At 62.5% G+C, this 23,753-nt stretch overlaps 6 protein-coding genes across 6 annotated transcripts; 3 read left to right on the top strand and 3 right to left on the bottom strand.

Annotated features, from left to right (window-relative positions):
• The first annotated feature begins 6,929 nt into the window (after positions 1 to 6,929).
• CLDN9 (claudin 9) lies at positions 6,930 to 7,583 on the top strand. Its single transcript, XM_049768521.1, has one exon. It carries the CDS (start codon positions 6,930 to 6,932, stop codon positions 7,581 to 7,583), a length of 654 nt encoding a protein of 217 aa, XP_049624478.1.
• An 802-nt stretch (positions 7,584 to 8,385) lies between these two features.
• On the bottom strand, positions 8,386 to 9,783 carry CLDN6 (claudin 6). The gene is made up of 2 exons (XM_049768520.1): positions 9,694 to 9,783; positions 8,386 to 9,077 (listed from the first exon to the last, which is right to left on the bottom strand). The coding sequence occupies exon 2, from the start codon at positions 9,049 to 9,051 to the stop codon at positions 8,386 to 8,388; it is 666 nt and encodes a 221-aa protein (XP_049624477.1). The 5' UTR covers positions 9,052 to 9,077; positions 9,694 to 9,783.
• A 1,492-nt stretch (positions 9,784 to 11,275) lies between these two features.
• TNFRSF12A (TNF receptor superfamily member 12A) lies at positions 11,276 to 12,651 on the top strand. Its single transcript, XM_049768537.1, has 4 exons — positions 11,276 to 11,395; positions 12,118 to 12,222; positions 12,353 to 12,487; positions 12,579 to 12,651. The coding sequence occupies exons 1-4, from the start codon at positions 11,302 to 11,304 to the stop codon at positions 12,632 to 12,634; spliced, it is 390 nt and encodes a 129-aa protein (XP_049624494.1). The 5' UTR covers positions 11,276 to 11,301; the 3' UTR covers positions 12,635 to 12,651.
• A 622-nt stretch (positions 12,652 to 13,273) lies between these two features.
• HCFC1R1 (host cell factor C1 regulator 1) lies at positions 13,274 to 14,880 on the bottom strand. The gene is made up of 5 exons (XM_049768536.1): positions 14,772 to 14,880; positions 14,415 to 14,523; positions 14,001 to 14,057; positions 13,766 to 13,894; positions 13,274 to 13,560 (listed from the first exon to the last, which is right to left on the bottom strand). The coding sequence occupies exons 2-5, from the start codon at positions 14,507 to 14,509 to the stop codon at positions 13,422 to 13,424; spliced, it is 420 nt and encodes a 139-aa protein (XP_049624493.1). The 5' UTR covers positions 14,510 to 14,523; positions 14,772 to 14,880; the 3' UTR covers positions 13,274 to 13,421.
• On the top strand, positions 14,850 to 17,695 carry THOC6 (THO complex subunit 6). The gene is made up of 13 exons (XM_049768494.1): positions 14,850 to 14,966; positions 15,507 to 15,622; positions 15,730 to 15,794; positions 15,876 to 15,979; positions 16,171 to 16,208; positions 16,299 to 16,347; positions 16,427 to 16,498; positions 16,580 to 16,682; positions 16,764 to 16,813; positions 16,884 to 16,946; positions 17,046 to 17,156; positions 17,246 to 17,380; positions 17,579 to 17,695. Exons 1-13 carry the CDS (start codon positions 14,925 to 14,927, stop codon positions 17,657 to 17,659), a joined length of 1,029 nt encoding a protein of 342 aa, XP_049624451.1. The 5' UTR covers positions 14,850 to 14,924; the 3' UTR covers positions 17,660 to 17,695.
• A 282-nt stretch (positions 17,696 to 17,977) lies between these two features.
• Positions 17,978 to 22,758, bottom strand: BICDL2 (BICD family like cargo adaptor 2). Its single transcript, XM_049768484.1, has 9 exons — positions 22,477 to 22,758; positions 20,494 to 20,709; positions 20,273 to 20,389; positions 19,906 to 20,052; positions 19,168 to 19,404; positions 18,967 to 19,071; positions 18,539 to 18,669; positions 18,243 to 18,363; positions 17,978 to 18,139 (listed from the first exon to the last, which is right to left on the bottom strand). The coding sequence occupies exons 1-9, from the start codon at positions 22,756 to 22,758 to the stop codon at positions 17,978 to 17,980; spliced, it is 1,518 nt and encodes a 505-aa protein (XP_049624441.1).
• Between the last annotated feature and the right edge of the window lie 995 nt (positions 22,759 to 23,753).

The raw sequence follows: 23,753 nt of genomic DNA on the forward strand, positions 1-23,753 counted from the left end.
ATAAATATTTATGTGTGTGGCAGATGCATTGTACTGGTTTGTTTTATCACTTGGGTTTAAGACTCACATTCCCATTTCCTGATGAGACCTCAGATTGGTGGAGAATGGGGCCTCCCCTACAGCTGCAGCCAATCCTCCCTGCTGGGTCCCTTCCACAACAACTGCTTGCTCTGCCCTGGAGTGGGCACCAGTGAGCCAGGACTCTGGCAGTGAATATCTGGGCTCCCATCTCAGGTGCTAAAGCTTCCCAATTTCTTCAAAAGCCAGTTACTAATCCTGGACAAGCATCAAAGCCAGGGGCTCTCTTTGATTCTCATCTCCTGATGATGACAGATGGGCTTACCCCGAAATATGCAAGCAGGGCTTTAAGGATAGTACAGTGGGGAGAGTGCTGGTGTAATTCCTGAGTACAGAGCCAGGAGTAACCTCCAGCATTGCAGGGTGTGTCCTGCAAACATGCATTCATGCAACTTGACTGCCTCCTCTTAAGACTCTAAGACTCCTGTAAGACTCCAATACTATAAGTCCTCACTTATCCTCATGGATAGGTTCTTGTAAACTTTCCTTTTAAGTGAAACAACTTGTAAGAAAGCAACTGAAGGAGGCTATTAACAAGAAGCAAGTTCCTAAGATACTTTTCTGAATACAAAACATCAAGAAAGACCTATTAAGGACAGACACTTTTCCCAGATAACAAGTCAGCCATTCTCAAGCCTCACCCTATTCAGCCTGAAGGCAGTAGGAGACTCTCTTGACTGCTTAGAGCATTTGCCCAAGCCCACTCACCTAGACAGACACCCATTGCATCAAGATCAAAGTTATTATATTCCAATTTTGTTTCTTTCTTTTTTTTTGGGGGGAGCGGGCACACCCAGTAACGCTCGGAGGTTACTCCTGACTCTTTGCTCAGAAATCGCTCCTGGGTTGGGGACAATACGGGATGCCGGGAGATCAAACTGCAGTCCATCCTAGGTTAGCTGCATGCAAGGCAAACGCTCTACCAGTGCGCCACCGCTCCGGCCCCTAAATTTTGTTTCTTTTTGTGGTACCACTGTGCTCAGGACTCACCCCTGATTCTGTGGTCAGTGTCACAGGGACTATATTGTTAGGGATCAAACCCCGGTTACCTATGTGCAAGATAACACCTTACCTGCCATATTATATCTCAGCCTACCTAATGTGTGTGTGTGTGTGTGTATATATATATATATATATATATATATATATATATATATATGCATGCACACGCATTTTTGGCCACACCCAGCAGCGCTCAGATGTTAACTCCTGACTCTGTGCTCAGAAATTGCTCCTGGCAGACTTGGGAGATGCTGAGGATTGAACCCAGGTCAGTCCCAGGTCAGTCCTTGGTCGGCCACGTGCAAGGCAAAGGCCCTTCCCTCTGTGCTATCGCTCTGGCCTCTATTTCTGTACATCTAGAGTGCTACTCCCAGCTTGAAGCTTGAAGATCGTGTGGTACCAGGGATGAAACCAAAGCTATTAGTTCTTGAACCGGTTTCTGTCTAATTCAGATTTAAATAGATTAGCCCATTTCTCCTTTTCCCCAAGCTACGATTTATTGGGGGGGGGGTCGCATCCGGCAGCGTTCAGGGGTTACTCTGACTCTACACTCAGCAATCGCTCCTGGCAGGCTCGAGGGACCCTATGAGATGCTGGGATTCAAACCACCATCCTTCTGCATGCAAGGCAAACGTCCTACTTTCATGCTATCTCTCCGGCCCCCTAGCTATGATTCTAACTCACTGTCTTATTTGGGGGGGTGCACATCCGGTGGCGCTGTTATTACTCCTTGCAAGCTAGTTCGGGGGACTATATGAAATACCGGGATAGAACCCAGATTGACCATATGCAAGGCAAACGCCCTCTCCGCCGTGCTATCGCTACGGCCCCATCATTTACAACATTGTTAACAACATGACACAACACAACTCTACTTATTATCAGACTTTGAATTGATCTAATTAATCATCGCAAAGGATCAATTCCCAGAGTCGCACACACTTCCCACCAATGTGTGATGGGGAGGCGTGGAAAGCGACCTTAGGGCGCCCCTGCGGGCTGGACTGTCCAGTCGGGGCGGGGATGCTCAGAGCATTATGGCAGCGCCAGGGCTCGGGGGAGTGGCCTTTAAAGCGGTCCGGCTTCGCGATTGGCGGAAATGATTAACCACAAGCGCGCGCGCTTCTGATTGGCTGCCTGAGGGAGAGGCGGGCCAGCGCACGGGCTCCTGATTGGCTGCACCGCGCCGGGCCGCTCAGACGGGGCGCGCGCGGCCACCGGGCCAGGCAGGGGAGGCCGGGCCAGGCCTGGCGCACGGTGCGCGGGAGCCCCGGGGCGCCCCGGTGCAGCGGCCAAGCTGGAGGCGCGGCTTCCCCGCTCGCGCTCGCACCCGCGGCTGGGCCGGGCCCGCGTTCCCTCGCGGCTGGGCCGGGCCCGCGCGTCGCTGTCGCTGTCGCTGAGTCCCCCACCGGGCCCGACGCTGCCGCACCCGCCGCTGCCCGAGCTGCCCCCCGGCCTGAGTCCCGCATCGCCGCCCCCGCTGGCGCTCGCCCTGGCCGAGCTGCCCCCGCTGCCCGCGCTCCCGCTGCGGCCCGAGCCGCCCCCGCCTTGGATGCCCTTTGCTGCGCACCTGCCGCTGCCCGAGCTGCGCCCCGGGCACCTGCCGCTGCCCCAGCTGCCCGACAGCGCCGTGGCCGAAACCCCGGGGCCCGTGGGCGCGCGCGGACAGCCGCCGCTGATCGCCGAGGCGCCCCCGCAGCCGCTGCCGCCGCTGCCCTCGAGGCCCTCGTCCTTCAACCTGCTGCTGCCGCCCGCATCCCTCGAACCCTGGCCGCTGCCGCGCGCGTCCTTCGAACCCTGGCCGCTGCGGTCGCCTGCACCCCTCGAACCCTGGCCGCTGCGGTCGCCTGCACCCCTCGAGCCCTGGCCGCTGCGGTCGCCTGCACCCCTCGAACCCTGGCCGCTGCCGCCGCCTGCACCCCGCGAGCCCTGGCCGCTGTCCCCCTTCCCCTTGTCCCTGCCGCCGACGCCTTACTTCTTGCTGCCGCCCTGCTGAGCGCTCGACGGACGCCCTGGGGCCTCCGCTCCGGGGGGCCGCAGGTGGGTGAGTCGGGACCCCCATGCCGCCTTCTGCACCACCGATTCGGGGACCGGAGTCCCCATTGGGAAGAGGGAGTCCGCAAAGGGTCAGGGCCGGGGTCCGAGAAGAAGGACCAGCCGGTGGGTTACCTTAGAGGAATTCACCCGTGCTGCTAACTGCCTGGTGGCCTGCAGGGCTGTGGTGGTAGGTGGTTGTGGGGTGGCAGAACTGGAACTCGAGGAAAGGAAGGAGCAAACTGAAAGAGCTGTCTGTCTCTGCGTGCCTCAGTTTCCCTCCCCAAGCGAGGGTTAAGAGGCCCTGGGAGCGAGAGGGCTTGCAGGGGAGACACGTCTTGGAAGCAGAGACGGAGCCCAGCTGGCGCCAGGAAGGCTGCGGAGCTGATGGAGGCGATTGGGTCATCGATACCTGGAACCTTAGAACCTCGGAGTGGGCAGGTCACGTGCGAGGTCTCCGGAGTCAGCCCAGCTCAGGGACTGGGAAGCACCCCGGTGAGTCACGAGGAGCCCGGAACTCCCCCCATCTCACCCCCCCCCCCATTTCACCTGCCCCTACCACAGTTTCTCCCTGGCACAGTGTAAATAAAGTCCCCTTTGTTCCTGCAGGGAAGGCGGCCTCTCGCTCTCACTGGACTCTTTGCTGGCTTTGCTGGTTCTGGGTGCCCTCAGGAAGCCTGTCTGACCTTGGGGGACCCCGAGAGCTGGGGTGCCAACAGCAACAAGCAACATCCACGTTTGTGACCCATTCTTTTCTCGTTCTGGAGACCAGAGACCAGAGTCCCGGTGCAAGGGCCACTGTGTCCTGAGGCCCAAGGAGAGGCACCTTCCCTGACTTGGTCATTGTCTGGGGTGTGGGGTTGGGGTACAATGTCTCCAAGATAAACCTGCACAAGCCCTTCTCTCGAGGTCACCTTCGGAGGACTCAGATAGGACCATCACGCACCATCACACAGTCTATTGGGTGTGGGGCGGGGGGCTGAAGCTTCTGACACCTTCAAAGGCCGAAGCTGCTCCCCTCTTAGTGTGAGGAAGAGGGGGACTGTTCCCTATCCGGGGATTAGGGCTCAGTAGCTTTCCAGCCTCTCTTGGGATCAGGCCTCTGCAAACCGGAAAGTCGCAGGCAGCGGTGAGGCAGGCACTTCAGACCCTGATAATAAAGTTAATGGACACCCAAACCATTGTCCCTTCCTGCCTCTCTCCTGCGGCCAGGCCGCTGGTGGGCTCCACCCTGCACCTGAAGGTCACCTCTAGGTTTCTTCAAGAGCTGAGAAATGGCGGGATTGGGCCCTGTATTTTCCCTTGCGCTAGGAGGCCGCCCCCAGTCAGTAGTTGCAGCACCGGTGGAAGGAGGGTAAGGGGGTTTGGTCAGCCTCAGTTTCTTCCTACCCCCTCCCCCATCTCTCTGGCAGTGGTACCATGGGGTGGGGGGAAAGACATCTCCCTGGGGGTCCCCACCAACCTCTCCATATCAATGGCCTCCCACACCCACTGGTTCCGGCCTGACTCCTACTTTAACTCTTCAAGTCCCAGCTCGGGTTGAATTTGTGTCCCGGGGTGGGACAATAACTGGGCTGGGCTGGGTTTGGTATGTACTTGCCTAAGTGTCTGGGCATAGCCCCAGGGCAGCTCCCCTGATACCTCAGGCACTTTCTTTCACTCTCCCCCACCTTGGGGGAGGTGCTAGTTTGCTGAGTGGGGGAGCAGAGGAAGCTAAGGTGTGTCCCCATCCCATCCCCCACGGGTCCTAGGGAACTGGGGGACAGGGAGAAGCCCTTTGAGCACTGAGTGGGGAATCTGAGGATGCCAACAGAGAAGCTGGGGTTCTAGAAAGTCAGACCCTCAAAAAAAAAAGTCAAGTCAGACCCTTGTGTGCCATCCCTGAACTTGGGGTTTGCTGGAGGCCCCCCCCCAATATTGCATATTTAGGCTGCCCACAAAGGGTGCAGAGAGAAAGTCAGTTTTGACTGGAAGAGGAGAGGGTAAAAGAGAGATAGGAAGGAGGGGAGGAAAAGAAGGAGAGAAGAGAGGAGGGAGAGGAAAGGAAGGAGAGAGAGGAGAGGAGAGGGCTGCGTGGCCTGGCCCCTCCAGATACCTGCCCAAACCTGTGCTACCAGATTCCTGGATTCCTGGTGCCCTGGAAGGCCCCAGAGGAGCCTCGGACAAGCCCCCCCTCCTCCTGCCCTGCTCTACTTCCCCTCCCCCACAGCATGCTCTGCGCACACAGGTGTGTGCTCTAGTGTGTACACATGTACTGTGTTCGGCACGAGTACACACGTGTGGTTCACGTGAGAGGCATCCAGTCTCGCCAGCAAATTCTCACAGGGTGGAGGTGTCGAGAACTGCACGGGAGGGAAGGGGAACAACCTGCTTTCCAGGAGCAAATCAGACCCTCACTCTCTTCTAGAACTGTCCTGGGTGAAATACCCTAGAAGTCAGAAACCGCCTATAGCCCCTCATTATGCTAAGAAAGCATGGGGCCCTTTCTTCAGATCCTGTTTCTGCACATACCCCCCACCCCATAGGAAAGGCACTTCTCTGGGTGAAGTCCCAACTTTGGGGTCTCTCATCCTCACTGCTGCAGAGAGGCTGAGGTGGCAGGAGTACCTGCTGCCCTGCAGGGCTCATCTCTGGGGGTCCCACGGGTTCTCACAGCGGCCACTGGCCATGTAGACTGTCTCCTCTTAACCTGTCCTTGATCTGTGAGTCCTGAAGGAGGGGGTTCTTCTCTGGAGCCCAGAGCAGGATGCCTGGTGGTCAGGACCTCCTGGTTCCCTCTTAGGGAGACTGGTCCTAAGATTCGCCCTCTTTTCTCTTGTCACCAGGGCCCCATGCTTATCTCACAACAGGCTCTTTGTGCAGGTGCAGCGCCCCCAGGTCTCCACAGCTTCACAGCCCCCTGCCCTGTGGCGGTGGGGGGCACACCTGAGCCCGGATAGCAGCTGGGGAAGGTTTTCTAGGCCGTTGCCCAGGCAATGCCACCTGAGCTGGGTGCCAGGCACCTGTTGCCCAGGGAACTGCGCGGGAGGGGCCTCCCGTGGGAGCTGCTAGGCCAAGAGCGGTGATGGATTGTGTTCCGGGCCTGGGCGGGCACGGGGGACCGGGGCGATACTAGCTAGCAAGTTTGCATCATGAAACCACATGGAGGGGGGCAAAGGGGGAGATGGGCAGGACCAAGCGGAACCAGCAGGGAGGGGCATCTGGACAGTGGGTTAGGGACACCCCCATGAATTGCCTGTCTTGGAGTCAATGCCTCCCCACACCCCACTTCGGATCACCCTACCTGTGGGCTCTGCCCAGTCCTTTGTTCCTGGGCCAGCGTCTGCGTGGGTGTTCCCTGCTCCTTTCTGGTCACGGGATCACCCCTGGGTGTCCCCCTCCCCAAACCCGAGACTCCCAGCCCACTCGGTTCCGCCTGGACCAGCCCACAGCCCTCCCCTGCCACCTGGGCTTTAAAGCACCGCCTGCAGCAAAAGCCACCAGTCTCCGGAGGCACCCAAGAAGGATCCTCTGCAGGAGACTGACACAGCCCCAGAGCTCCAACCTGAAGGTGGGTCGGAGGGTCCTCCGCAAGCAGCTGGGGGTCAGGGAGGCACGGAGACACTTGGCTGACCTGATCATCGGTGTCTGGTGGGGACCAAAGACATCAGCGTGCGGGGCCTGGAGGAGGCAGTACCTGGCCAGAAACTCTCATATGTGAAGACAGCCCTGGCCCCAGACACGACCCCCCTCCGGCTGGGTACCGAGAACCCCCGTGGCAGCAGGTGACGCCGCGTCTATCTGAGTGAACCCGGCCCCTGGGCGAGACATCCACGATGGCTTCCACAGGCCTGGAGCTCCTGGGCATGAGCCTGGCCGTGCTGGGCTGGCTGGGGACCCTGGTGTCTTGTGCCCTGCCCCTGTGGAAGGTGACGGCCTTCATCGGCAGCAGCATCGTGGTGGCACAGGTGGTGTGGGAGGGCCTGTGGATGTCGTGCGTGGTGCAGAGCACGGGCCAGATGCAGTGCAAGGTCTATGACTCGCTGCTGGCACTGCCCCAGGACCTGCAGGCTGCTCGGGCGCTCTGTGTGGTGGCCCTGCTGCTCGCCCTGCTGGGTCTGCTGGTGGCCATCACGGGCGCGCAGTGCACCACATGCGTGGAGGACGAGGGGGCCAAGGCCCGCATAGTGCTGACGGCAGGCGCGGTGCTGCTGATCGCCGGCGTGCTGGTGCTCATCCCGGTGTGCTGGACGGCGCACGCCATCATCCAGGACTTCTACAACCCGCTGGTGGCCGAGGCTCTCAAGCGCGAACTGGGGGCCTCCCTCTACCTGGGCTGGGCAGCCGCTGCACTGCTCATGCTAGGTGGGGGGCTCCTCTGCTGCTCCTGCCCCCCACCCCAGATCCACCAGCCACGGGGCCCAAGGCTGGGCTACTCCATTCCCTCCCGCTCTGGCGCCTCGGGCCTGGACAAGAGGGACTATGTGTGAGGGGGAAGCACTCGCCACACACCCTGCCTCGACCTTTGGTGGGTGAAACCCACTGTGCTGTGGAAGCTGGTGCCTGATGTGTCTGAAGCCAGCCCCTCCTCCCAGCTGTAGCTCATGGGCTGCCTTTACTTGTGAACCCTCTCCCCCCTGAACCTCCCTCTTCCAGGAAGCTGGATACACCCTAGATCTGATTCTGATTCCTCTGGGTTGTGAGCCTTTCACTCCTCCTTATTTCTAGAGCCCCAGAACAGGGGAAGTCCCCTGCCTCCACCCACCCTGGGAATAAACATGCATTTGTAAACTGGTTTCTCTCCTCTGTGGTGGGAAGGGAAGTCTATGGTCCCACATACAAATCCGGGGCTCAAAGACAACAAAGGTGTGAAACCCCCCTCTTCCGCCCTCCCCAAGCCTCAGCACACCAAAGTCTGTAACAAAACATGCTTTATTGAGCAGGAGACTGAGCAGAGAACAGGGATTGGGGTGGGCCTAAGACTTGCTTCTGGGGTCTTCCCTAGGTGGGCTGAGGCAGAAGAGCAGGGAGGCAATTTGGGGAGCGTCGCTGAGGTGTCTGAAGAGTGAGCACACAAGTAGCTTGGCCTCAAGGTGGTGATGTCCAGGCGGAGAAAGATCTAGAAGTTCTGCATGCAGCAGTAACAAATAGTCACAGTGGGGGGTAGGGTCTTGTCTCTCTTCTTGGTTTTAAAAATGAATTTTTAAAATTCCCCCCACATGAAAAAAAAATAGCCAGAACGTTTCGAATCAACACTGCTCATGGGACATGGGGTCCCCACTCCCCCCCATATCATACGTAATTCTTGGTGGGGTACTCAGAGGGTCCCGGAGCTGTGCCCCGGGGAGCTGAGGCGGAATAGCGGGCCATGTAATGGCTGGAGCTTCGGGAGCCCCCCGAGGGGCAGGTGCAGCATAGGAGCCCCCCACCCAGCAGCAGCAGGCCAGAGGCGGCCCAGCCCAGGTAGAGGGAGGCCCCCAGCTCCCGCTTCTGGGCCTCGACCACTAGAGGGTTGTAGAAGTCCCGGATGATAGCATGAGCCGTCCAGCACACAGGGATGAGGATCAGGAGGCTGGAGAAGATGAAGATGGCCCCGGAAGACAGCACCAGGCGGGCCTTGGAGTCCTTGTCCTCTACGCATGTGGTGCACTTGGCTCCGGCCACATAGACCAGCAGGGCGAGCAGGGCGAGCAGCAGGGCCACCACACAGAGCGCCCGAGCAGCCTGCAGGTCCTGGGGCAGTGCCAGCATCGAGTCGTAGACCTTGCACTGCATCTGGCCCGTGCTCTGCACCACGCACGACATCCACAGGCCCTCCCACACCACCTGTGCCACCACGATGCTGCTGCCGATGAAGGCCGTCACCTTCCACAGGGGCAGGGCACAAGACACCAGGGCTATGACCCAGCCCAGAAGCGCAAGGATGACCCCCAAGATCTGCAGACCAGCTGAGGCCATAGTGGTGATGCGAGGTAGACACAAGCCTGAGGAGAGAAATAGAGGGACATGTTGGCCGGCTACACCTTCAGGCCCAGAGAGCAGGGCTATGGAACAGAACCCCAGAGACATGGGGGCCACCCTGTCCTTGTAACTCAGAAACTCGGAGTGCAGTGCACAGGGGAGGTGACAGCCAGGGACTGAAGCAATAGAGGGGTTTTGCACAGATAGAGACAAGGGAGCGGTTGCTCACTCAGCTCCTTTACCCTGGTCCAGAGTCATACCCCAGGATCACTTATGGTAAGATCTTGTGATCAGAAGATAGGCTCTGCCTTGTACTAGCCCAGAATAACCCCTCAGTGCAGCGTGGTCCCAAAACAAAACTCCCAAGATCTTGTGTTCACGTTAGGACACTAGCCCTGACTCAATCCAGCCCAGAGAGACTCCTGACCGACCCGAAGGCCGCCGGCACTCCCATCCTCTGGGCCAACCCTGGGCCAGTTCCTGAAACCTCCGTTCCAGATGTTCTAGTGGCAGCACAAGCTGGGGGGGCAGGTTCGGCATACACCTGTCCCCGCGCCAGGAACACTGGGAATTGGAGGCCCTAAAGAGTCCGCATGGCCCGAAGTCCCCAAGCCCGCGCCCAGACCAGGTCCGAACTACCGGCTGGAATTTTGGGTGGTGCGGGCGGGTTCTCTTAACGCTTTGGGAGCAGCGGGAGCAACGCGACGGGGCGGGGCGGGTCGCCCTCTCGGTCCCACCGGTGTACCTGGGTCTGGCCGCTGCCCTGCCTGGAGCTCCCCTCCCGAAGAGGGGGGTCCTTACCCTGGGGAGGGGATGGTAGATGGCGGCGCAGGGAGGCCTTGAGGGCCTCGCAGGTGCGGGGAGGGGGAGAGGAAGGGGCGCTCAGGTGGGGGAAGGGCGCCCAGGTTTCGGTGCCTTTGTCCCCGGGGAGGGGGGGAAGGGCGGTTAACCCTTTCGGAGCCTCTGCGGGACCCAAAGGCCCGGCCACCCCCACCCAACTGCGCCCCGGATGGCCACGCAGGACGAGGACCACGTCGGGGTTCCGAGAGGGGCCCCCACTCCCGCGGCCCGCTCCTTGCAAGGTGCGCACACCCCACGCGCGCCCTCCCCGGGGCCCACCTGTTGCAGGTCCTCTGGGATTCGAAGGCGCCCGACGAGTGTGGGGCTGGGGGCGGAGGCGGGGGTCTTAAGGCGGCGCTGACGTCACCGGACCCCCGCCCCGGGGAGGGGCAGGCAGAGACCCCGGTGGGGCCGTGGCGGGCGGGCGGGCGGCAGGCGCGCATCATGGGGGTGCGCACCGGTGGACGCTCCCCTGAGCCGCCGCGGCATGCCTCTGCCCCGCGTGGCGTGTCCGGGCCTGGGGTGCACGCATGCAGGGGAGATCGATCGGCGCGGGGACCTCCGTGGGCGACCTCCGGGAAGCCACCTCCGGCCCCAACCCCAACCCACCCTGCCCCGGGCGGCGCGCTTGGAATTTTGCAGTGTGCATGCTTTGCCCCGGGGCCCTGGGGTGTGCCCTGCCGTGCGCCGCAGCCACGGCTTGTTTGGGCTCGGCCTCGCGCCCTTCCAGCCGGGCCCGGAGGGCGTTTTCCCCGGGCTCGGGTTGAACGCTTGAGTGAAGTCAGCGGGCAGGCAGGCGGGCCGGCGGGCGAGCGGGCTGGCGGACGGGCGGGGAATCCTCAGCGACCAGGTTGGGTCGGGCGGCCCCGGACTCCGGAGCCGGCGTGGGCGTGGCCTTGAGACTAGACCACGCCCCCTCCAAGCGAGCTGGAGCGTTATTGGGCTTCGGATGGAGGGCGTGGTTCTAGAGGGACGGGGCGTGGCGAAGAGGGTACTACAGAGCAAATAGGGGCGTGGTCAGAGGCAGGGATACGCCCCCGTCCGGGATAAGCTGGGTCATGATTGGGCGACGGAGCCGGCAGGGCGTGGCCGGGCTTCGAAACGGGGTGGGGCTACAGAGTAGACCGGGGGATGGCCAGGGGCGAGACCACGCCGCGTCCTGAGCGAGCTGGGTCATGATTGGGCAACGGAGCCGGCAGGGCGTGCCCGGGGCGAGAGGGACTCCGAAACGGGGCGTGGCTAGGCCTAGGGGCGTGGCGTTCCGGGCGGGTTTGATGGCTGGAAGGGGCGTGGCCAGGCCGGCAGAGGTGCTCGGGCCCGCCCCGGAAGGCGGGGGCGGAGACGGGCCCCGCGGTGTGTCCTGGCGCGCCCGCGGCCACAGTCGGCCCCGGCCACCGCGCGCGCACCATGGTTCCCAGCCCGCCGCGCCCACAGCTGCGGGCCCTCGTGCTGGGGCTCGGACTGGCCCTGTTGGGCGTCGCGGCCGGGGAGCGGGCGCCAGGTAAGGTCTGATCCGGGGAGCCGATCGCCCGCGCGGGGGCCAGGTGGACCGAGTGTAACGGGGTGGAGGAGCGACGTGGACGGGGTGCCGGGGGGGGGGTGGAGCCCGATGCTCTCAGGACCCCCACTTCCATCCGCAGCCTGCGCCTCAGTTTCCCCTCCTGCCCCTGGAGGGGGGTGCGTTACTCCCGTCCGTCCTGGAAAGTCGGACTCGGAAGTGGAGAGGGAAAGTTCGGGGGCGGGATGTCTGGTTCCAGCGGGGGTCACGCCTCCAGCTCGTCCCCGCTGGCCGGGCTGCCTCGGTCTGCGGGACCCAGGGGCCGGGAGCGAGTCGCCGGCCGACTGGGGGGTGCCCGTGCCCCCGATCCCAGGAGGGGTGCCCATTCCATCGGATGACTTCAGTGCCCAGCTATGCTGGGGGAGGGCCCCGCCGAGTCGAGTCGAGTCGGCCCCGTGCCCGGGAGTGAGTCACCGGGCGCGCGGGGGGATGCGGGGACCTGACCCTCACGGCAGCCGGCGCCCCGCGCTCCCTCCAGTCCCGGGCCTGGCTCCCCACCCGGGCCCGCTCTAGCCCTCGGCCGTGCGGTCACCTGCGAGGAATGCAGGGGGGGAGGGCGCCGGTGACTCACGTTATTCGAGCCGGGCCGACCCTGACCTCAGCCCCCAGAATAGCGCGCCCCGCCCCGCACAGGCTAGGCCTCTGACCGGCCGCCCCCTCCCCAGGCACCACCCCCTGCTCCCGCGGCAGCTCCTGGAGCTCGGACCTCGACAAGTGCATGGACTGCGCTTCGTGCCCTGCGCGCCCGCACAGCGACTTCTGCCTGGGCTGTGAGTGGGGGGGGCTGTGGGGAGCCAGGAGGGAGGGAGGGAAGGGCTCAGATGGGGCGGCAGGGGGAAGGTGTGTGTGTGGGGGGGGCTCAGATCTCCAGGTGAGTCTGACTTCAGATCCTGCCTTTAGGCGCTGCGACGCCCCCGACCAACATTCGCCTTCTGTGGCCCATCTTGGGGGGCGCCTTGGGGCTGGTCTTTGTGCTGGGGTTAGTGTCCGGTTTCCTGGTCTGGAAGCGGTGCCGCAGGAGAGAGAAGTTTACCAGTAAGTGTGTCTGGGCTGACAATACCCACCCCCGAACCCAGCCCGCCTGTCTTCTGGCCACTGATGGATGACCCCCCTTTTTATCTTACAGCCCCCATCGAGGAGACGGGCGGTGAGGGCTGCCCTGGTGTGGCGCTGATCCAGTGACAGGCCCGCGTGCGGCAGCACCCACACAGCGCTGCCCATTCATTCTCCAGAGTTAGCTGGAGCCCAGACATCCAGACAGTCCCTGGGCCAGGCTGCCACCGCAGGAGTGTGGAGGGATTGGGGTGGGGGGGCAGTGAATCACCACTGAGGCATGCGGTCAGGCCTCAGGGGACCCTGCCAAAGACTCGGAAAGAACATGAACGGGAGACCCAGCCGGCTTTTCCCGGGTTGACACTAAGGAACGGGGACACTTTGCACACAGGGGTTCCCATGCCCCTCTTCTCCTGCCCCACCTGCGCCTACACTGTCCCGGGTGGGGGCCAGGAGTCTCTGTGCCTACTAGGGGCTGGCCCTCTAGGAGGGCTAGCCTCAACACAGCCCTCTTAGCCCCCTGGAGGGGGCTTAAGTATTTATTTGGGGGAGAATTTATTAATAAAAGCTTTAACTTTAAATGGTTTGGAGTGGCACAGGAGGGTGTGAGTCACTGTGGGGGTGGAGGTGGGGCTCTGACTCACACTCTCAAAGCTGGAGCCAGGAGCCAGCCTGCCAGGGCTCAGCGGTTTTCCAGGGAAGCTCTGCTGAGGAACACGGCACCCCCACCTCCCGAAGACTCCAGCTCCAGGCAGACACCAGGCAATCTTTTATCCTCGGATCTTTATTTGCACTGCGAGCACGAGAGCGCCGTCCCACCCATTCCTTGGAGATGGGTGTAGAGGCTGAGCAGGGCAGCAGGTCATTTCATGCCACACTGGTCTCCTGTGTGGTGAGCAGGGGCATTGTGTAACACTCAGAGGTCCGTTATGTCCCCGGCGGAGGACGCAGCACGGTAGTGGGGATCAGGCACGTCCCCCAACCTCATCAGGCGAAGGGCCTCGGGGATCAAGTTCCCAGGGTATCGCCAGAGGAGCAGCTCAGGGCAAGGGCTCCTGAAAGGGGAAAATAGCAGAGTTGAGGCAAGCATGGTGGGGCCACCTTTCACCGGTCCATTTCCCTGGGAGTTGTCACCTAAAGGTGCCAACAGGCTGGCTTGCTACTAAAAATAGCAGGATGAGGCCAGGCAAAGGCTCCCCGGACCCTGGAGTCCCTCCAGGTGTTCTCACCATCGGCAGGACCATCCCACCGAGTCCCTACCTGAGCGGGGGCAGAGCTGGGGGAAAGACCATCGGGGGGCTGCAATAAGGGTGGTCGTTGTGCAGGCTCAGCTGGGAGAAGTGGGTGGCCATGTTCTCCTCGGACAGAAACTGCTTGCGCAGGGGCTCCCTGGGAAGAGACGGGCTGGAGAGTTAAGAGGGCAGCAGGGGAAACCTGCAAGGGAAACCTCCATAAACATCTAGCTGAAGTCCCGCCCTGACCCCCCAGAACTCACTGCTCTTCCTCCAGACGCCGCTTGGTGCTCATGGGCACAGCTCCTCGCAGAGGGGAGCTGAGAAGAGAAGAGAGCCAGGTGCACCCAACCCTCTCAACCCAGCTTGGAAAAGGAACCCCTGAAGGTGGGGCATCATCTCCCTGCCCCACCTCCCCCCTAGCCTCAATCTGTCTCAAGCTGCTGCCTAACGCACTCCCCAATATCGGGGGGGGGGGGGTCCATGGGGCACCTGGCTCTGGCCCCAGCCTCCCACCTCCACCTTTGCAAAGTGATTGATTCACCCCTCACGGGTGTATCGTCTTGCGGACCAGGACCAGCCTCCCCATCTTCTCCCGCACACAAGCACGTCAAAGCGCCTGTATTTGGGGGCCAGCCCCCCGAACCAAACCTCCACCGGGCCCCCGACACACAGACCTCGTATTCAGGCCTCGGGACACTCCCGAGTCGGCCCGCGAGTCGCGCTGGGGCCTCGCTGCGAGGCCTCGCTCGAGGGGCTGCTGCAGGATCATTGGGGCTCCGGGGCCTGCAGGCAGAGGGGTGGGGTAGGGCGGCGGGGGCGGGACCTCCGGGGCGTGGCCTGGGCTGGGGCGTGCCCAATGCAGGGGGCGTGGCCTCGAGCGGAGCGGCGGCGCCAAAGTCTCGCGCGCACGGCGGAAGTGGCGGCGGCGGCGGCGGGACTGGATTCGACGCGGTGGGGGAGGGGCCCGGTGTGGTAGGATTTAGGGGACCCCCCCGTGACGGTCACCTGGCCTCTGGGACTCGGGGTAGCACCTGGCGGTCGCTGCTCGCCGGTCTGCGGTGCTAGAAGAGGAAGAGGAGGAGGAGGAGAGACGCCGCCGAGGGGGAGCCTCTGGAGAGCGCGGCCGGAAGCGTGAGCGGACCGACGGGCGGTGCACCCTGGGACTTGTAGTTCCGGGGGGAGGGATGGAGCGAGCCACGCCGCACGCGCAGGTGCCTCTGGGTCAGGTGAGCCGCCCGCGCGGCGCGCGGTGCTTTCTGGGACTCGTAGTCCGCCAGGCGCGGCGCGCGGTGCGCGGTGCCTTCTGGGACTTGCAGTCCGCGCTCCCACTTGTGACGGGGCGGCCGGGGAATTGACTCTGTGGCAGTTTGGAACTCACTCCTGTGGCGGGATTTTTTTGGGGGGGCTCCTGGGGTGGAACTCCAGGGTGCTCCAACCTCCGGAGTGGGAGTGCGGGAGAGGAACCCCGAAATCCCCTAGGGGCCTGATTGGCAAAGTTTTTCTCCTTTTTGGAAAACGGCGTCATTCTAGGGCCTTTGCTCCAGCTAGCACGTGGAGCCGCTCCTAGGGGGAGGATCGCCTTGTGTCGCGTTTGACAGTTGAAACGTCGGTGGGGAACCTCAGGGTGCTCACTAGGAGTACGGGGTGGGGGGTGAGTCCCTGCAATTGGCCTCACGATGAGCCGCCCCATGAGCCGCCCCAAGCGTAGGTTTGGGCGGTCGGCCCCACGACAGGCCCCGCGGCCTTCACCACCCTTGACCCCGCAGATGGAAATGTTCCAGACGTTGCAACGGCTGCACATGAGTGTTTTCTGCCAGAGCGTCTCGCCCTGCGGCAAGTTCCTGGCAGCAGGCAATAACTACGGGCAGATCGCAGTCTTTAGGTACCCGACCCCTGACACCCCCCACCCCCGCACCCTGGTTGGCCCCTTGCCCGGGCCCACAGCGTGTCTGTCTGTCTCAAGCTCCCTCTCCTCCTCGTTCCTTTCAGCTTATCTGCAGCCTTGAGCTCCGAGGCCAAAGAGGAGAGTAAGAAGCCGGTGGTGACTTTCCAAGGTGAATACAGTTGCTGCCAGATTGCCAAACCGGGCCTGGGCCGAGGGCCTGGCCAACACTCAGGTTCTGCTCTCTCTTTAGCCCACGAGGGACCTGTCTACACCATGGTCTCCACGGACCGGCAGCTGCTCAGTGCGGGTGACGGCGAGGTGAAGGCCTGGCTCTGGGCTGAGATCCTCAAGAAGGTAAAGAGTCTGTACTGGGGCTGCCGCCTGCCTTGCATGTGGCTGACCTGGGTTCCATCCCCAGTACTATATAGGACACCCCCCCAAGACCAGGAGTGACCCCAAAACCCCTCTCCAAAAGAAAGGTGTTTGAAGCTGTAGAGGGTCTGGGGAGCCCAGCCCCTTGATCATTCCTGCTTTTCTTCCTGAAGGGCTGTAAGGAACTGTGGCGTCGGCAGCCCCCATACAGGTAAGCAGTGGGTAAGCAGTGCTCCCCGGGCAGTGGGCAGGCAGGGTGCAGGCACCTTGTCTCCAAGCTGACCCCAGTCTCCTCCTCCAGGACCAGCCTCGAAGTGCCTGAGATCAACGCGTTGCTTCCAGTCCCCAAGGTTTGAGCCCTTCCTGAGGGTCTTGCCCTGACCAACCTTGGCATGGACGGCCCCTCACTTGCCCCCATCTCCCCTGCAGGAAAACTCGCTCATTCTGGCAGGTGGCGACTGTCAGCTACATACCATGGACCTGGAGACAGGGACCTTCACAGTGAGTGTGCCCAGGTCTGGGGTAGGGGGTGACCATAGCGTCTCCCCGGACCCTGCCAAATGTCCTGTTCTGTTCCTGTAGCGGGCTCTCCGTGGACACACAGATTACGTTCATTGCCTGGCCCTGCGAGAGCGGAGCCCTGAGGTGTTGTCGGGGGGCGAGGATGGGGCTGTGCGGCTGTGGGGTAAGGAGTCCTGAGGGAGGCACCGACAGCAGAGGGTGGGCCAGGTTGCCCTGAGCACAGTCTGAGGATCTTTCCCCGTAGATCTCCGCACAGCCAAGGAAGTCCAGACAATCGAGGTGTACAAGCACGAGGTGAGAGTCACCCCAGACAACCCCCTCCCACTGTCCTGGTTTCCCTTGAGTCTTGGCTCTCTCCTCCTAGGAGTGTGCGAGGCCCCACAATGGGCGCTGGATTGGATGTTTGGCCACAGACTCGGACTGGATGGTAAGCTGGACAGAGGGCAGGCTGGGATTTGGGTCGCCTCCCCTTACTACCCATGTCTGTGGCCCCCCCTAATCTGTGGGACCCCTCCCCAATTATTAGGTCTGTGGTGGCGGCCCAGCGCTTACTCTCTGGCACCTGCGTTCCTCCACACCCACCACCGTCTTCCCCATGCGGGCACCGCAGAAACATGTCACCTTCTACCAAGACCTGGTGAGACCTGGGTCTGTGCCCTGCCACCTCCCCTGGGCTCCTGACCCAACCCCAGTACTAACCCCACCTCACTTCCCCTCACTCTGCAGATCCTGTCAGCTGGCCAAGGCCCCTGTGTCAACCAGTGGCAGCTGAGCGGGGAACTCAAGGCCCAAGTGCCCAGCTCCTCCCCAGGGCTGCTCAGCCTCAGCCTCAACCAGCAACCAGCTGCCCCCGAGTGCAAGGTAGGGCCCGCTCCTTCTTGTTGATTTGGGGCTGCCCGTGGCGGTACTTGGGGAGTTTCTCCTGACTCTGCACTCAGGAATTACTCCTAGATGGCCAGGGGACCATATGGGACTGGGAGATTGAAACCGGGTCAGACACGTGCCAGACTCGCACCTTCTGTCTGTGGCACAGTCCCCAGTCACCCGTTTCGCTTCCAGGTCCTGACTGCAGCAGGCAACAGCTGCCGGGTGGATGTGTTCACCAACCTGGGGTACCGTGCCTTCTCCCTGTCCTTCTGAGCCAGCACCTCCCTGTCCCTTCCCAAATAAAGCGCAGGCCATTCTCCACGCCACCTTCTGTACCGGAGTTTATATAAGTCACTTTGTCCCCACATAAATACCCTCGCCCAGTCCTGCCCGGCCCCAAAAGACAGGCGTGTAGAGATTGGGGAAGCAGCCCGCTCTGGCCCACCAGCCCCTGCCACCCACCCGCGCCCCTGGGTCCTCTAGAGAGGGCACTGCCCCCCCATGGGGAAACGGCCCCACCCTTGCTGCCCCATGGGCCAGAAACGGAAAGAGCCAGAGAGGGTGAGGCCAGCACCAGGGCTCGGTGGGTGCTCAGGTCCTTCGGAAGAGGCTGCTGAGGAAGCTGCGCCCCGGTCCCGTGCCCAGGCGCAGCGAGAAGCGGGGTGCGGCGCGGCGGAGCGAGGGCCCGGTGGCGCTCTGCTCCTTCTGGCGCTGGGAGAGCAGCTGCTGCCGGATGACCACCTGCATGTCGTCCTGGACGGGGAGGGACGAGGGGCGGGTTAACGGATGGCCGAGCCCACAAAACGATCGAGCCCCCCCTTAGGCCGCCCCCCAAGCCCAGAGCCCCGGCCCACACCTGCCAGGCCTCCAGCTCTTGAGTCAGCGCCACCTTCTGGCGGATGACGCGTAGCAGCTCCCGGGACAGGGAATCCCGCTCCAGGGAGACTCGGCTCAGCTCCAGGGTCAGCTCCAGGGCCCTGCGGGTGGGCGTGGGGGGTTGGTGCGAGGGTGCTCGGCACCCGGAGGGTAAGTGGTGCCACCCCAGGACTGAGACCCGAGCACCCCGGGCCGGGAGAGAGGACAGGTTCCCAGGGGGGCTGTAGCCCGCCAGGTGGGCCGTGTGGGGTGCTAAGGGCCCTGGCACAAGCTCACTTGTTCACTGCCTCGTCCCGGTCCGAGAGGGCCCTGTTTAGCGCCGCCTCGGGGTCCTCCATCGCGCGCAGCTCCTTCTGCCTTTGCAGCTCCTCCCTCAGGGACTGGAGTTCTGTCCGCTGCACAAAGATCTGCCAGAGCAGGGGACACAGACAGGTAGACCCCCAGGTCTCCCAGGCAGCAGGGAACCTCCTACTGAGAGTAGGAGAGACAGCTGGACCCTTAGGCTGCTGTGGATGGGGGGGGGGGGGCAGGATAAGAGAAGCACTGGAGATTGGGAGTGTGACCCCAGAAGTCTTTCTGGAGGAGATGGCATACCAATGGTGACAAGTTAGGAAGAAGATCCAGGTAGAGGGGACTTAGTCGGCATAGAGAGAAAAAGCACTGATTGTGGGCAGGACCCCGCACCCAGCGGCCGCCTCACGCACCTCATCCTGCAGCAGGGCCACCTCCACCTCCTTCTCTTCCAGCATCTCCGCAGTGCTCAGGGGTGCTCGCTTCTTGGGGGGCTCCAAGCTCTCCTGTGGTGGAAGCTGCTGGCTGGGTGACTCCTGGATCTCGGGAGACAGAGCGATCTGTTCGCCAACAGAGATGGAGATGGTCAGGGAGGTGTTGGAGTCTAACGGCGCAGGAGTCGGGGCAGGAGCTGGTGGGACGGGCCTTGCGCTTACCGGGGGGTTCTCGCCTCCCGTGTGGGGGGACTGGTCCCCCTCGCCGTCCAGGCTGTGGGCAAGTTCTGACTGCAGCGAAGCCCCTGAGACGTCAGCTTCCTGGAGGCGCGACTCCTCCTCCAGCTCCGAGACCCGCTGCTGCAGCCTCCGCAGGGCGCTCAGAGCCTCGCTGGCCTCGGAGCGAGCTCGGTCCAACTGCGGATGGACCGATGGCCAGGTGAGCCTGGCAGTGAGTGGGATTGGCTTGCAGGGGAGTATCCATCCGCCCGTCCAAACTCCTAACGAGCAGGGCGTGGCAGCACCCCAGTCTTTTTAAGTGTCCTCTCTGTCCCTGGGCCCCGGCCTTCCCGGACCGGTCTGCGCTCTGGCTGCGGGCTGCAGGGCACTATGCAATTACCAAGCTCTCTAGATGGGGAAACTGAGGCCAGCTGCTCCTAATAGCTAGGGGCACTGGGATAAGTACCCAGGGGAAGCACTGACTCCAGAGTTCTTCCTTCTTCCGTCTCCGTTTCATCCCCCACACCCCCAGACCTGCCCTGACTCCTGGGACCCCTCGGCCCCTGGCCTGGGCTCCTTCAAGGCCTGTTGGCTTCTGCACCCCAAGATGCGAGGAGCAGACCTCCTTCCTCAGGGCTCCTCCATGGTTCCCCACCTGACCCTGTTCTGACACTCCTCCCAGCTCCATGGCTCCGTCACCTCCAGGCCTTGCTCGCGTTTCTCCCTCCGGAGCAGCATCAGCTCCTCCTGCGCTGCCCGCAGCCGGCCCTGGCCCCGCTCCACCTCCTCATGCAGACCGCGGGTTTGCGCCTCCAGGTCCTGCCGACGGCTCTGCAGCATCTGGTTCTGGGGAAGGCTGAGTGTGGGGGTGCTGCGGGGTGCTAGGGGATGCTATAGAGAATACTAGGGGGATGCTGGTGGGTGCTGAGGAATACTGGGAGGAGTGGAGTGTTGGGGTTGCTGGAGGAATACAGGAGAGGGTGCTGGGGTTGGGGGCGATACTATATGGGATACAGGAGTGCTTTCCATAGCCCAGAGCCCTCCGGGCCTACCAGCCCATACTCACCTCCCCCTGGAGACTCTCTAGCTGTGTCCTCAACTCCGCCCTGGCGAGGTCCTGAGTCTGGCACTGTACCCGAAGGCTGTCCAGCTCCTGCCGCAGCTCTTGCTCTGCCTGGGAGGCCTAGGGTGCAAGGGAGTCTCAGTGGGGCCCTCCGTGGAACCCTCAGTGGGCCCAAGTCCATGCCCAGCCCTCATCCCCCGGAGAAGGGCTCATGACAGCCCTACCTGGGCCAGCTGCTGGCTGAGCCGGAGGTTCTGCTCACTGAGCTCCCCGAGTGCCCGGGCCCGCTTGCGCCCACTGTCCTGCTGCTCCGAGCGCTGCTCCCCCAACTGGGCGCGCAGTGCCTCCACGTCCCCCTCCAGCTCCACGGCCCGTGCCTCCCACTCGGCTCCCCGGGCTTCCAGCCCCCGGCGCAGCTCATGGTTCTCTTGCTGCAGCTTCTGAGGGGCAGGACAGACACAGACCCTCAGTTGGGGGGGCAGGAGGAAGACAGAGGGATGGGGGAAGGGGATGGAGGGTTGGAAGGAGAGAATGGAGGGACAGGGAGAGGACGGGGAGAGCAGAAGGGGACAGGAGGGACAGTCCGAGGCTCACAGGAGTGGAAGCGGGTGATATGAGCCCAGAGACATCAAAGGACAGCTCAGCCCCCCTTTCCCTCCCCTCCCACCCACCCACCTCTGGCTGCCGCCGCAGCTTCTGGGCCCGAGGCCTTGAGCGCCGCTTCTGGCGCCTAAGTCTGGTGGAGTTGAAGCCCCTGCCCATGGTCTCTTCACTACAGACCAACTCCAGGGGCTCTGAGCTCTGGCTCCCACCAGCTCCCTCTAATTTACCCTGTCATCCTGGCCCCGCCCTGCCTTGGCTTGCCCTCCCCCAAACCTGTTGGACCAGTGGGGGGACGCGGGCACACCCAGATGCCCAGCTTGGAGAGGTGGGTGAGTAGGGGACTGGCCCCCACTCACTGGAACCCTGAAACAGGAAGGCAGCACTGACGCTGACGGAGGCCCCAATTACCACCAAGTTCTCCCACATCAGCCCTGGCAGGTTTTTGTTCGGCTCCTTCCTTCACTGTGTTGGAGCCCCGCCTTCACGTTACAGATAAGGAAACTGAGGCACAGATGGGCTCAAGGCTTTGTCCAAGGAAGCAGAGTGAGCAGAGAAAGTTCCCAGCCCAGACGGTCTGGAGGCAGAGGGCAGCCAAGCAGGGGCCTGTGGCTGTACCTGTGGACCCACCCAGGCTCCGAACCCCACCTGCTTTTCCTTAGTTTCTGTGCCCAGGAGGCTGTCAGCAGTGACCAAATGGCCTCAAGCAGTGTAGAGCTCAGAGCCATGGCAAAGGGGTGCAGAGGTACAAGGTCTGCATAGCACCAAGGGAGAAAAGGGACAGGTGAAAAGGCCCAGGGGCACAGGTTGGGGCTTCTCCCAGACCCAAAAGACTACTGGGAGCTGAAAAGATGAGGTCTGGGAGACTTTTGGGGTCCAGTGAAGCACTGTAGATTCTGACAATGACCCAGATCATGGGTCCCCCAGAAAGGAGGAGGAGGAGGAGGAGGAGCATAAGGGACAGGACTAACCCAAACAGAGCCCTACAGGCCCTGCAGGTGGAGGGGTGTGGTCCCTAGAGGATGCCAGGCCACGTCAGGCCAGCACACAGTGGGATCAGAAGACAATGACCACTTCCATGGTGGCAAGGCGCGGGGCTGCCAGTCTCTTAGGCAGGGGGAGGAGGGGGTCTAGTAGGTCTAGTAGGCAGGGTTAGGGACCAGCTGGGATCCCAGAGTGTGGGCATGTCTGATCTTCCTTGGGTGAGCTGGGATCCAGACAGGGGCCCCTGGGTGCTGTGGGGTGGGGGTGTCCACCCTAAAAGGGCTTGACAGGGCCAGCAGCCTGTCAGGCTCACAGCTAGGTCCTCCAGCCAGTGTTCTTTTTTTTTTTTTTGGTTTTTGGGTCACACCTGGCGGTGCTCAGGAGTTACTGCTGGCTGTCTGCTCAGAAATAGCTCCTGGCAAGCTCGGGGGACCATATGGGACACCGGGATTCGAACCAACCACCTTTGGTCCTGGATCGGTTGTTTGCAAGGCAAACGCTGCTGTACTATCTCTCCAGGCCCCCAGCCCGTGTTCTTATCCCTGGACCAAGCTGTCTGGACACATCGCTCAGATGCTTCCCACAGTGCTCCCCACTGGTGCTGTGGCCCCACCCCTGCTCACTTCCTCTCGTTCAGTGTGTTGAGCGTTCAGGACTTCCAGCTGTCGCTGCAGCTCCTCGCTGCGCTCCAAAAGCATCTTGCCCAGCTCGGCCGCCAGCAGCAGGTCCTTCTCCTTCTGCTGCAGCTGCAGGGCCAGGTCCTCAGGCTCCTCCGGCCCAGGACCACATCCCAGGAATGAGCCCCGCCGCTCCATCACGAAGGGGAAGAAGCCATCCTCAGCGCTGGGAGAGGCTCCCCCCATCAGCATCCCTGCTGGCAGGCCAGGCCCTTTTGGGGAGTTCATGGTGCCGCATCTGTGGGAATATCCCCCTGGTTCTTCATCATCCCAGGCTCTGGCTCTCCCAGCGACAACAGGGCAAGCAGACTTAAACGGTTAATGACCCGCTCTTGGCCACCCAGGGTAAACTGAGGCACACTAGAAGGAAATGAACTGCCCTGTTCTCCGTCTTCCTCCCAAACCTAGCCCAAGGGGGTTCTGCCCCTCTTTTCCCTGGGCCTCAAAGCCATTAGGAAACACTCCACAGAACCCAGAGGAGCGGAAAGTGTTGGGAAGGGCCTGGTCCCTCCTGGAAAGCTGTTGTCCCAGGGCCCCCAGAAAGCCAGTCCTGGGGTCTCGGAAACCCAGACCCCCCCAGTCTCCTGGCTGGTGCTGCTTTCCCAGGACGGGCAGGGCAGGGCGGCAGGTCTTGGGTGAGGCAACAGGTCGTTCAGGCTGCCGCAGTTCCCGGTTTCTGTTTACTCCCTGTCCACCTCTGGGGAGCACCGCGCCGGCTCCCAAGGCCTCCCCAGCTCCAGTCCGGGCACCCCAGGGACGGAAGACGGAGGGGGGCACGTACCCTGGCGCCTGTCACCCTGACCTCCCCGTCCTCCCGCTCCTCCCCTGGACCCCGGGGGGCAGCCCAGCACGCCTTGACCTCCAAAAAAGCCCAGTTGGCAGCATGGGGAGGTGGAACAGGAGCGGCCGCGCCCCCAGACCCCTCTCTGGACTCTTGGGGACCTCTTCCCACCCCCACCCCCAGGCCCCCACAGTGCCCGTTGGCACCTCTCCCCAACCCGCCTTCCCTCCTGAGGGCTCTGTGCTTGCTCCCGCATCTGTCATCGGTGCCCACCCGACCCGAGTTGGGGCCTGGCCCACCCGGAGCCCCAAGGGCAGCAGCCCCCGGTCTTCCCAGGCTCACCCGCTTGGCGCTGGCTGGCTCCGGCTCGTCCCAGGGCCCAGCGAGCCCGTCCGTCTTCCGGAGGCGGTGCAGGTGCGCGGCCGTACAGGTGATGGGCGGG

This window comes from Suncus etruscus, chromosome 2, assembly GCF_024139225.1.
Source record: "Suncus etruscus isolate mSunEtr1 chromosome 2, mSunEtr1.pri.cur, whole genome shotgun sequence".
Taxonomy (NCBI): Eukaryota; Metazoa; Chordata; class Mammalia; order Eulipotyphla; family Soricidae; genus Suncus; species Suncus etruscus.

What these genes read in the sequence shown, in the direction of transcription:
- CLDN9 (XM_049768521.1), top strand. Translation starts at nt 6,930, where the DNA reads ATGGCTTCCACAGGCCTGGAGCTCCTGGGCATGAGCCTGGCCGTGCTG.
- CLDN6 (XM_049768520.1), bottom strand. Translation starts at nt 9,051, where the DNA reads ATGGCCTCAGCTGGTCTGCAGATCTTGGGGGTCATCCTTGCGCTTCTG.
- TNFRSF12A (XM_049768537.1), top strand. Translation starts at nt 11,302, where the DNA reads ATGGTTCCCAGCCCGCCGCGCCCACAGCTGCGGGCCCTCGTGCTGGGG. An exon ending in GGCCGGGGAGCGGGCGCCAG is followed by an intron (nt 11,396 to 12,117) that starts GTAAGGTCTGAT and finishes CCCCCTCCCCAG; the next exon opens with GCACCACCCCCTGCTCCCGC. An exon ending in CAGGAGAGAGAAGTTTACCA is followed by an intron (nt 12,488 to 12,578) that starts GTAAGTGTGTCT and finishes TTTATCTTACAG; the next exon opens with CCCCCATCGAGGAGACGGGC.
- HCFC1R1 (XM_049768536.1), bottom strand. Translation starts at nt 14,509, where the DNA reads ATGATCCTGCAGCAGCCCCTCGAGCGAGGCCTCGCAGCGAGGCCCCAG. An exon ending in TCCCGAGGCCTGAATACGAG is followed by an intron (nt 14,058 to 14,414) that starts GTCTGTGTGTCG and finishes TTCTCTTCTCAG; the next exon opens with CTCCCCTCTGCGAGGAGCTG. An exon ending in CCAGCTCTGCCCCCGCTCAG is followed by an intron (nt 13,561 to 13,765) that starts GTAGGGACTCGG and finishes TTCCCCTTTCAG; the next exon opens with GAGCCCTTGCCCTGAGCTGC.
- THOC6 (XM_049768494.1), top strand. Translation starts at nt 14,925, where the DNA reads ATGGAGCGAGCCACGCCGCACGCGCAGGTGCCTCTGGGTCAG. An exon ending in CGTCGGCAGCCCCCATACAG is followed by an intron (nt 16,209 to 16,298) that starts GTAAGCAGTGGG and finishes CTCCTCCTCCAG; the next exon opens with GACCAGCCTCGAAGTGCCTG. An exon ending in TCACCTTCTACCAAGACCTG is followed by an intron (nt 17,157 to 17,245) that starts GTGAGACCTGGG and finishes CTCACTCTGCAG; the next exon opens with ATCCTGTCAGCTGGCCAAGG.
- BICDL2 (XM_049768484.1), bottom strand. Translation starts at nt 22,758, where the DNA reads ATGAACTCCCCAAAAGGGCCTGGCCTGCCAGCAGGGATGCTGATGGGG. An exon ending in CAGCTCCTGCCCCGACTCCT is followed by an intron (nt 19,072 to 19,167) that starts GCGCCGTTAGAC and finishes CCCAGCCAGCAG; the next exon opens with CTTCCACCACAGGAGAGCTT. An exon ending in TGGCCCTGCTGCAGGATGAG is followed by an intron (nt 18,670 to 18,966) that starts GTGCGTGAGGCG and finishes CTGCTCTGGCAG; the next exon opens with ATCTTTGTGCAGCGGACAGA.